Source organism: Gavialis gangeticus, unplaced genomic scaffold, assembly GCF_001723915.1.
Source record: "Gavialis gangeticus isolate Ggan-Ray unplaced genomic scaffold, GavGan_comp1, whole genome shotgun sequence".
NCBI classification, from domain to species: Eukaryota; Metazoa; Chordata; order Crocodylia; family Gavialidae; genus Gavialis; species Gavialis gangeticus.
The window spans coordinates 46,041,130-46,052,955 of NW_017728995.1; the positions used below are offsets into that span (position 1 = coordinate 46,041,130).

The window sequence follows — 11,826 nt, forward strand, 5'->3', positions numbered from 1 at the left end:
CAATACAATCAACTGCCCCAAGACAGACACAGTCTTGGCAGGAGTTTTGCCTGTCAGCAGGTAGGGCAGCAGGGCCCCAGGACCCCCCTGCACCGATCTCGATAGCCAGTAGGCATCATAGCAGGGGCCACCATCCCTGCAGCTGTCACCCCACTGCGCCTGAACACACGCAGTGTCACCCATGGCACGAGTTTTGCTTGTCTACAGCTTGAGGTGCAGTTCCCACCAAACCCCTGCGCTAATCTTCTTGAAACTTGGCAGGCTTCATGGCCTCAGTAAGAGCTACCACCCCTGCAGTTCTGACCCCCTGTAGTGTAACACACAGCCGTGACATGAGTTTGGCTTTCAAGAATTTGGGGTACAGTTCCCCCCAAACCCCGGAATCAATCTTCTTGAAACTTGGTAGATTTTATATTCTCAGAAGAGGCTACCATCCCTGAAAGTTTCATCTAAATCAGACAAAAAACAACAGTTATAGATCTTTCATTGATTCCCCCATTATACCCTATGGCCAGGTCTCCAGGGTGGCTCCAAAGCTTCGGAGCCGCTTCAGCCGAATCGAGGCAGAAACCTGGTCTGGAGCTCCAGATCAGATCGCGACCATCTGAAGCGGCCGGATCTGAAGCTGGATCAGATCGCTGCCAACTCACACAGGCCTAGTGTAGGTTCTTCCTCTGGTTTTTTGTAGTATTTGGTGTCAGAGAGTTGTTTGTTGGCTTCTTTTATGTAGTCATCACAGTTAAGGATAACTACTATAGCTCCTCCTTTATCTGCTGGCTTTATTACTATTTGGGTCATTAGATCTTAGAGAGTCTATGGCCCATCTCTCTAAGAGGGAGAGGTTGTTATAGAGGCATGTATTGTTGAGTATTTCATTGTTCATTCTTTCTGTGAAGCAGTCAATATAGTGGTCAAGGTTTGAATTTCCTCCACTGTGAGGTGTCCAATCTGGCAGGTGTTTTGGTGGTTGATCTTTTCCTCAATGATGTCAAAGGACGTATACCATAAACTGCAGTCTTACCATAGCTGTGTCCCTTCACTGACCATATTCTATTTCTGAAAGAAAAAAAAAAGTTAAAACATTGTTGATGGAAAGTGCAACAATCACTATGCTAAATGATTAGAAATTAGGAGGAAAAAAATGTTTAAATATGAAACTGATAGTCCTGAATATAAAATTGAACCTGATGAGAACAGAAAGTCTGGATTTACAACAGTGTATATGAAAACAGAATCAGGCACCCATAGCTCTGTACTTACATATCAAGTTACCTCTTCTCTTCCCAGATGAAAGGAACTGTTCTCTTAAACATAGACATAAATACTTTGATTATGAAGCCTTGATTCTGATCTCAGCAATTTAAATCAAAACCAAACATACTGAAGGCAAAAGAACTCCATAAGCTCTTATGGACGCCTGTTCTAGACCTCATTCTCTTCTTGTTCAGGTTCCAAACCCTTGAACAGAAAATCTGTAAGAGTCCTAAGAGACTACTGATGTTAGAGGGCAGTCAGCAACTTTATATATTAGTCAAACATTTAAAATGAATTTTCAAAAAATGTTCACTATTCTTTTGCACCATTTTTAATGGTGTCCAAAGAGTACAAGAACATTTAGCTTTGGTGAAGCAGTGAATACTTAACAGCTTTCTGAAAGCTGGACTAACTGAGGTACAAAGAAGCCAACAGCAAATCAGCAGTCCAGCACAAAACTGAAACCGACATTAGTGGCACGCTAAGGGTTAATACCCTCTCTAACATGCTCTGCTCAGACCCACTGCTAGAGGACTGGCAAGCAGGGGTGTGACTAGGGGCTGCAAGTCTGCTTCATTCCTGTCCCGTTTGCCAGCTCTCTGGCTGCAGTATAGGCGAGGAGGATGGAAGGAAGGCCCCCTAACCAGCAATGCTTTGATCACTGCCCTGCCCCTGCCCCCACCCAGCAGCATGGGCTTCAAGGAAGCTTAGGAGCAGGCAGGGTGGGGGAACCCTTCCTCCCCCCTACCACCTCCACTGCTATGCTCTCTGGCTGATTAGGGTTACAGGAAAATAGTTCAGAGCTGCAGGAGCAAACAGGGCTACCATTTGGAGGACATGGGATGATCAGGAGGTAGAGGAGGTAATCAGAGTATCAGAGCAGGGATCCAGGCAGCAGAGAGGGTCCAGGAGTTGGGGAGCAATTAATGGAGCAGAGGGGTCAGCAGCCTCCCACTCTCCCCATTCCTCCCTCCCTGCTCACTTGCTGCCCAGCTGAGCCCAGCTGATAGTCAAGGGCTGTAGAGTCCTGGATCATAGCTAGCCCACCTGGGAGCTGTACTGCCTGGGATACTGGAGGACTACAAATTGATGTTTTTTCTCCCAGGTGAATAGCCAGAAGTTAATGCAACTCAAGCTAGGTAGCACAGCTCAAAGATAATCCTTGCCCAAAAGGATTCAAGACACCTAGATGGTACTTAGTATTTGTTAATAAGCCTTAATATGCAAGTATTCAAGTTTTAAGAGATCTTAACATGGTCTAACTGTAATGTGTAATCTTACTCTGAGACTAGTTCTGAATAAGGGGAAAAATAGTTAAATAGATTGGTCAATCCTGACAGTTCAACATGTGTGAAAGTGAAGTATGGCAGCATTTCCATTCAGTTTAGGTTTTTGAAAATGGGCTGCATCGTCTCCCTATTTTTTCACAGGGCTAACTTTTGGATGTTAAAAAGTTGCACACACATCTTACATTTAGCATGGTATGTGTTAGGGCATACCTTAATTCTAAACTACATAACAAAAATAATTATTATTTGGTTGGATAAACTTTGGCCTGAGTTTCCAGAAAATAAGAGATCCTGAGAGTAACTTTTACGGGCACTAGTTTAAAACTAATGTTCTTGTAACTAATCTGAAGAGTACAGTCGATGCTTACATATTAAAGTGCTGTCAAAAATCAGTGTACTAAAGCTGTGGTCTTACCAGGACTTGCAGTTACTCTTGTGCATGCATCTTGAAGGTGAACTGTACAGGATTCTTCCAGCATCAAATTTACCGCACGAATTGCCATTGTCCTAGTCTGGTAATTTTATTAGGACTGTCTTCTAGAAATGTTATTTCTTTTCCTTTTTTTTCATTCAGTGTAAGAAAATTCTAAATTTACAGGTTATTAAGTTGTAGGTGTTACACATTTTCTTACATAGCAGGTAATGCATTTCAAGTTTTGTGTTGCAAACTATTTGTAATTTTATATCTGGAGCACTCCCACTAACTCAGGGAGCACAATCTACATTTATCTAGTTTCATTACCAAAAAAAGTCACAGGATCCCTTCCTTCCTCTTCTAGGTGACAAATCATGTTTTTCCAGTTTGGACATACTCCTACCTAGTGCTGCTGGTTCCAGTTTTCCTGATCACAGACTACATGCGCTATAAGCCCATCATTATTCTCCAAGGAGCTGGCTCTCTCATTACTTGGCTGATGCTACTTTTTGCACAAGGAGTGGTAGCCATGCAGCTGATGGAAGTTTTCTACGGCATGTTCACAGCCACAGAAATAGCTTATTATGCCTACATTTATAGCACTGTTAGTGCTGACCACTATCAGAAAGCAACAAGCTACTGCAGAAGCATCACGCTAGTTGCATCCACAGTTGGGGCAGTGCTGGGACAACTGTTGGTGTCCTTGGCAGGCTTATCCTATTTTTATCTAAGCACTATAAGCTTGGTTTCTGTCTCCCTGGCATTTTTTACCTCACCTCTGTTACCAATGCCCCCAAAAAGCATGTTCTTTCATAGAAAAGGGCTCTCAGATACTGTCTCAGAAAGAGCAGGCAAAGAGATAACACCAAACGCATCCAGCACTAACAAGCACCCTGGTCACCAAGATGACAAAGACTCTGTCATGTCAGCTGCAAACCCCAGCACCTCACCTGAGTGCCACCCTAACACTGCTAAGCAACAGAATCACGTGCTGAGAGTGCTGGTACAATTGTTCAAGGACATGAAGGAGTGCTACGGCACAAAGAGGCTTCTTTACTGGTCTCTCTGGTGGGCGTTAGCCACTGCAGGCTTCTATCAGGTCCTGAATTATGTCCAGGTGTTATGGGACCACAGGGCACCTTCCCAGAACTCTGCAGTATACAATGGGGCTGTGGAAGCAATAGCAACTTTCCTGAGTAAGTAAACAATACAGTTGTATAGATTCACCTTTCTAAAACAGATTATAAAATATATCACCTGCATCTTACACGAATTAATTTTCTATTGCTACCTATAAGGCTATTTCAAAAGAATTCTCCAAGGTTGTTAAGGCAATAGTACCAGTAGCATCAAAGATAGCATGATTATTGTACCCATCCACAGCATGGAGAGCACATTTGTTTTTGTGGATAGTTAATCAAACTCATATGGCCCCACAGGCCAGATGTGTGATCCAGGGCTAGTCCATGGGCTGGACTGGGCCAACAGTGCAACAGACCCTAGATTCCCACCCCTTCATTACAGGTTCAGCACCAAAAGGGCCTTCTTCAGCTGCTCCAGCATCCACCCTGCATGTTGATGGAGTCCCAGAGTAGCCAGGGCAGGCACTGCATTTAGTACAGCTCCTGGACCGGCTGGAGTGAGTGCTGTGCTACATGTGAAGTGTCTCAGGTAAATGCCCCAGCAGCTGGTCCAGGACTGTGCTTCAGACTGTGTGAAACACATCCTGGAGACCCTGGGATAGGCACCATGTGCTGGAACAGCCAGTACATAGACCACATGCTGCGCTCATTCCAAGTCCTGACTGCAGAGCTGGTCCAGATCAATTCAAACCTGGGACTGCACCAGGGACCAAATAACAAGGCTCCAAGGACCATTTGTTTGACACCCCTAGTTTAACATGATTTTTTCAAACAACTTTCTTGAAGTTTTGCTAATAGTTGATTAGTGGTCATTCATTGTAAATTTGTACCATGCCAAAAAGTCCCACCACACTAAATCAGTAGGATTAAGGAGAGTTAGAGATACAAAAAGTTTTCATGTATATTATGGCTAAGGGGCTTAGCTACTGTAGTCACATGACGAATGAACATTCAGACACCACCTTGCATCTTTCAGGTCTTGTTCTTACGTCTTTTCTTTTGTCTTAGACACACATGTATACACTTTCCCAGACAGCATGGAGCTGAACATACATTGCATAATTGATTCAAGTGCCTGGACCAAAACTGGCAAGGATTTTTTTTAAAGCTAAGCATTTGCAATCTTGTTCAGCAGCTCAAATACAGGCAGACAATTCTAATTTAAATCAATGCACCAGAAAAAGCTTAGAGAACAAAACATTCAAAACACTTTGATTTCCTTTCCAGGGCTAAGTACAGGCAATCAAAAAGCCCCAGGCTGAATTGATTCAATCTTTGCAGGTTTCTCTAAACCGTGTAGTTTAACCAATAAGCAAGCAAACAAACTTTCCCTTGTGAAACTGAAAAGGCAGCCAGATCCCTGCAGTGACCCATATTTGTAGCCAGGGGCACTTGAGCGCACCTCCCAGCCTTCAAGCCACTTCCAAAGTCACCTGAATGCAGCCAAGCAGGGCTTATCCTTGACTGGCTGTCCAACACAAGACCCACAAACCCTTGCAGTCCCCCTACCCCTCCATGGGGGAACAGTCCCTCTAGCCTGGGCTGTCTGGGTCCCCCAGTTTCAGAGGCAGGTCCCTGTCCCTGGCAGGATCCCACCAGCCCTAGCCCTGGTGCAAAAAAGAGATTCCTCCCCACTTGCTACTAGAATTAATATTAGAATTTAGGATGGGGAGAAGAAAATGCACCTCACCATTAGACCCCCCAGCCAGTTGCTGCCCTGTGTAGGTGGGGGGAGCCCAAAGCAGGGGCTTTACTCCCTGCTCCTGCCTGGAGTGATTCGCCTAGCCATGGCCCCCATTCTCAGCTTGGCTGAAGGAAGGAGGGGAAGCCTCCATCAAACAGACCTTGGCTGGGGTCTGATTCCAGGCCGGGGTTAGGAGGGTTCCCCACCTGCCCTACTCAGCTGGCCCAGCCAGTCTGGGGTCAGGAGCTTCCTCTGGCCACATCCCCACTCCCAGCTTGGGTGGGGGAAGCTTCTGCAGGCTTCCCCCTCCTCTCCTCCCACCAGGTAGACCCAGGCTGGGGTCAAGTGCTGGGGTTTTACCCCCCAACCCCTTCTCTGCCAGCTGGAACAGTAATAGTGTTCCAGTTGGGGAGCAGCAGTGTGGGGCAGACCCTGCTCCACTTGAGCAGATAAAGCCTAGGGCTGCAAAGCATCCTGGGATGCTGGGGGACTGTGAGTTAACTTGAACCAGGAAAGGAAAGGTACAGAAGTTCCATAAACCAATTTGACCTAAGTCAGTTAAGTCGGACACTACATCTAACTAGATTTATCTTAAACCAGTTTCAGACATTTTGAAAGCAGTTTAAGTGCACTGAACTTCTGTTCTGTTGCAGGTTTAAATAAGTTTCTGATCACTTTAACAGGTTTATGTTTAACTTCTGCTCCTACCACAGGTGGTGTCCTCTCTAGTCCTCAAACATAAAAGTTACAGAAAGATGTGCTCTTCACTACTGCTCACATTTCTACAACTTTGACCGTAGGTTTCTAAGTCCCTTTTAAGCCTTTGGTTCCCAGATTCTAGGCTACTATACAAAACCACTTCACATAAAAATCAATAGCAAAAGTAGAATTCCTAGGGACTTTCATGGATCCTTGGCTTTCTGTTATACCACTTACACAACATAATCACAAAATGCTCTCACACACAAAACACCAACGGTTCATTGGTGACAGTCTATAAGAACACTGTTCACTGGAAGTATTAAATAATTGGGTTATATCCAATTTTCCTTGAAACAACATTTTCTTTTGACATAAAGAAAAGGCAAGAATATGCTCCTTTTTCTTTCTGAGTTTAATTCCAGAAACATCTCTAGTGGTTTCAAAGTTTGTGTGACCACAGGTGGGACAGTTTTCCTGCCATCTGGCTGGAGTTAGGACTAGAGTATCACAGAAAGCACTGAACGACTGCATCTGAGCTATAGCTGTCCTCAATTCATATTTAAGTGGACTCTTTAGGATCATAGGATAGTAAGTCTGGAAGGGACCTCAGTAAGCCTAGTCCAGGCCCCTGCTCAAGGTAGGATCATCCCCAACTAAACCATTCCAGCAAAATGTCCATTTAAACTGCTCTTGAAAATAGCCAGGGATGTAAATACCACCACATCTCTAAGTAGTCTGTTCCAATGACTGACCACCCTCATAGTCAAAAAGTTCCTCCTAATCTCCAACCTAAAGTTTCCTCTGCTGTAGCTCAAATCCACTGCTTAGTCCTATCCCCTACAGCTACAGAGAAAAAGCTGCTTTCCAGCCTCTCTAATGACCCTTCATGTACTTAAAGGCTGTTAACAAATCCCCCCTCTGTGTTATCTTTTCCAAACTAAATAACTTCAGCTCTTTTAGCCTGTCCTCATAAGTCATACCTCCCCACACACACCCTCCCTGAGAGCTCTAATCATTTTTGTTACTCTGAACTGGACTCTTTCTAAACTGTCCCCATTTTTCTTGCAGTGTGGGGCCCAAAACTGGACTTCAGGTAAGACCTCATGCTGAATAAAGTGAAAGAATCACTTCCATCGATTTGCCAGTGACACTCCTATTGACATACCTTTGCATACTGTTGGGCTTTTTTTTTTTTTTTTTTAGACAAGCACACTGTTGGCTCATAGTCAGCTTATGGTCTACTGCAGGAGTGGCCAACCTGTGCCACACATGCTACAAGTGCTATGTATGGACAACCCCTCTGCATGGCAGATGGCAGATCAGGAAGTAAAAAGCAGAACAGCAGATTGGGCAGGAGAAAGGGATCAGAGTGGTACTTAGGGAGGGTACAGACCTAATTTGTGGCACAACTGCCAGAAAGTTTGGTCCCTTGTTCTACTAAAACCCGCAGGTCTTTCTTTGAAAAATTTGTGGCAATTGGGAGAGGTCCTGGATGATTGGAAAAGGGCAAATACAGTGCCCATCTTTACAAAATGGAAGGAGAAGGATTTGGGGAACTACAGATTGGTCAGCCTCACCTCAGTCCCTCACGGAACCCATTTCTAAGCACTTGGAGGAGAAGAAGGTGATTAGGAACAGTCAGCACGGATTCACTAAGGACAAGTCATGCCTGACTGACCTGATTACCTTCTATGATGAGATGACTGGCTCTGTGGATGCAGAGAGCGCAGTGCATGTGACATATCTTAATATAAGCAAGGCTTTTGATACAGTCTCCCACAACATTCTCGCAAGCAAGCTAAGGAAGTATGGGTTGGTTGAATGGGCTGCAAGGTGGATAGAAAACTGGCTGGATCGTCAGGCTCAGAGGGTCGTAATCAATGGCTCTCTGTCTAGTCGGCAGCCAGTATCAAGTGAAGTCCCCTAGGGGTTGGTCCTAGCGTTTATTTTATTCAATTCCTTCATCAATGACCTGGAAGATGGCACTGAGTGTGCCCTCAGCAAGTACATGGATGACACCAAGTGTGGGGAGTAGTAGATGTGATGGTGGTAAGGCTGGGATTCAGAGAGGCCTCAACAAATTGGAGGATTGAACCAAAAGAAATCTCGTGAGATACAATAAGGACAGGTGCAAAATCCTGCACTTAGGACAGAACAATCCCATGTACAACCACAAGATGGAGACTGACTGGCTAAGCATCAGCTCTGCAGAGAAGGACCTCGAGGTTACAGTGGACAATAAGCTGACTGTGAGTCAGCAGTGTGCCCTTGTTGCAAAGAAGGCTAACAGCATACTGGGCTGCATTAGTAGGAACACTGCCAGCAGATCCAGGGAAGTAATTATTCCACTCCATTCTGCACTGGTGAGGCCACGTGTGGGGTCCAGTGGAGGGCAATGAAAATGGTTAGGGTGCTGGGGCACATGACTTATGGAAAGAGGTTGAGGAAACCAGGCTTATTTAGTCTGGAGAAGAGAAGACAGAGGAGGGATTTAATTGCAGCCTTCAACTACCTGAAGGGTGATTCCAAAAAGGATGGAGCTAGGCTGTTTTCACTGGTGGCAGATGGCAGAACAAAGAGCAATAGCCTCGTAGCTGCAGCAGGCAAAGTTTATGTTATATATTAGGAAAAAACAACTCTCACTAGGAGGGTAGAAAAGCACCGGAACAGGTTACCCAGAGAGGTGGTGGAATCTCCATCCTTAGAGGGTTTTAAGATCTGGGTAGACAAAGCCTTGTCTGGGATGATCTAGTTGGGAATGGTCCTGGTCCGGGCAGGGGGTTGGACTAAATGACCTCCTGAGGTCCCTTCCAACCCTAAATCTTGTATAAGTCTGTGATTCTTTTTTGTACTGCAGCCTAGCTAGTCATTCCCCAATCTCAAGTGTCAGGTGATGAATATAAGGATGAAAAAGACAGGACGAGCTGAAAGAAGAGTCTCAAATGCATTCTAAATGTTGTTCCTGCCTGCAACCCTAGAGAGGTGTTTAATAACCCAAGGTGCACACTCAGGATATAGTATATCTCCATTTTTTATGGGTTAGGAATAGCAGTAACAAAAAGAGAAAAGGCCATCTGCAGCCTAGTCTTAAGCATCAATATGTGAAGGGAAGTCCTCTTTAAATTAGGAATAAATATTCATAGATTCATAGATTCATAGATTAAGGGTCGGAAGGGACCTAGTAGATCTTCTAGCCCGACCCCCCGCCAGGGCGGGAGAACAACAAAAAAACCCCAAAAAGAGAAACGGGACTCAAATGAGTCCAGCCAGGTAGGCATCCAGCCTCTTCTTAAAGACCCCCAGGGTAGGGGCCAGCACCACTTCCCTTGGAAGTTGGTTCCAGCTCCTAGCCGCCCTAACTGTGAAGTAGTTTTTGCGGATGTCCAATCTATACCTCCTCTCCATCAACTTGTGCCCATTACTCCTTGTTATGCCAGCGGGCGCTAGGGGAAACAGCGTCTCCCCCAAACCCTTCTGGTCCCCCCTAGTGAGTTTATAGACGGTCACCAGGTCCCCCCTCAGCCTTCTCTTGTGGAGGCTGAATAGGTTCAGGTCCCGCAGTCTCTCACTGTAGGGTCTGCCCTGTTGTCCCCGGATCATGCGGGTGGCCCTCCTCTGGACCCTCTCCATATTGTCCACATCCCTCTTGAAATGGGGCGCACAGAACTGGACACAATACTCCAGCTGTGGCCTGACCAGCGTCGCGTAGAGGGGGAGGATCACCTCCTTGGCTCTACTCGAGATGCACCTGTGGATGCACGACAAGGTCCGGTTAGCCCTGCCAACCATGACCTCGCATTGTCGGCCCATGTTCATCTTGGAGTCAATAATGACTCCAAGATCTCTTTCTGCCTCCGTGCTCTCAAGTAGGGAGTTCCCCATTGTGTAAGTGTGCTGCTGGTTCCTACTGCCCAAGTGCAGCACCCTGCACTTGTCCGTATTAAAACGCATCCTGTTCCTGTTAGCCCACCCCTGTAACCTATCCAGATCCCTCTGCAATCTCTCCCTCCCTGCTAGCGTGCTCACCTCCCCCCAAATTTTGATACAATCCATGATTTAGGTCAGCTAGTTTGAGTTATTTTAAGTAGACGTGAGCAATTGGCAGTTACATCTAGCAAATTAACCAATTTTGTGCAACCTGAATTTGCTAGTCACACATGGAATAGTTATAAGCTAGTATTTTAATATTAGCTTAAAAATATACAGAATATTACTGTTGCTTAAAGGATGGAATCAGTTGATTAAGGTTACCAGTTAGCTACAAGGCAAATTTGCCCTTTTTTCAGTTTGTTTTATTTAAATGCCTAGGAAGCTGTTTAGACAACCCAAGCTAACTTTATTAACATAGAATTTGTGACAACTTGATTGAAGTCTTAGCATAAGCATAAATCACAGAAATACATAAAAGGTATTACTAATAAATTTAAAACTATTGCTTGCATTTATACATTGTATAGCTTAATTTGAAAGCAATGTGAACACCATTGCTTGTCATGCTCTATACTTTCACTCTGCTTTAGGCTCAGCAACATCCATGGCAGTTGGATATATGAGAATAAACTGGGATCTTTCAGGAGAACTGGCCTTGGGGATCTTCTCTGCAGTGAATGCAGGTGCCCTGTTTCTCATGCATCATACTGCCAACATTTGGGCATGCTATGCTGGCTACTTGGTTTTCAAGGCGTGTTATATGTTCCTCATAACAATAGCAACGTAAGTAAAACCATTACAGCACTGGGTTTAATTAAATCACTTACTTGCTTGAAATTTAAATTACTGTATTTTAAAATTTAATTGAAAATCACTTAAATTCCACTTGAAGTGTCTTAAACAAAAGAACTGCTACTCTTTTTTTTTCAACAAGTCAAACTGGTGCGGTGGAGTAAATTATTCTCTCCACTTACTCTCCAGTTCCTACCAGAATCCTGAGTTATTTTTCTCCAACAAGCGCCATGTACATGATGGCTCCATGCTTGACATAAGTGTGCACACACAAGCTTGTCTGACCATTCTGAAGTGTTGCAGAATTTACTTCTAGAGATTAATGTCATGACATTGTATCTAAGTCTACTAGGGGTTTGAAGTTTAAACGAGTCCATTCTTTATTAAAGGATTCTTCTGGGAGAAGGGAAAGGTAGGGGCAGGGATTTCAAAGTGGTTTTGCCCTTAGGTGAAAAAATGCAATAAAATACACAGCTTTGATAACGGTTTAAAATTGGTGAATGAAGAGCCTAACTAGCAGTTTAATGGACTGTCATGACTATTAAACACTTTTTAGAAAGATAAAAAAAATTCTCTCTAACCATAGTTTCATAGTTTCATAGATTTAGGGTCGGAAGG

General features: G+C 44.5%; 1 protein-coding gene across 1 annotated transcript in view; it reads left to right on the forward strand.

The window, feature by feature from the left end:
• Positions 1-11,826, forward strand: part of LOC109288173 (thiamine transporter 2-like) — a 34,381-nt gene that overhangs the window by 3,682 nt on the left and 18,873 nt on the right. The window contains exons 2-3 of the mRNA XM_019503610.1: positions 3,323-4,154; positions 11,007-11,199. Of these exons, the coding sequence (XP_019359155.1) occupies positions 3,323-4,154; positions 11,007-11,199 (1,025 nt within the window). The remainder of the gene's footprint in view (positions 1-3,322; positions 4,155-11,006; positions 11,200-11,826) is intronic.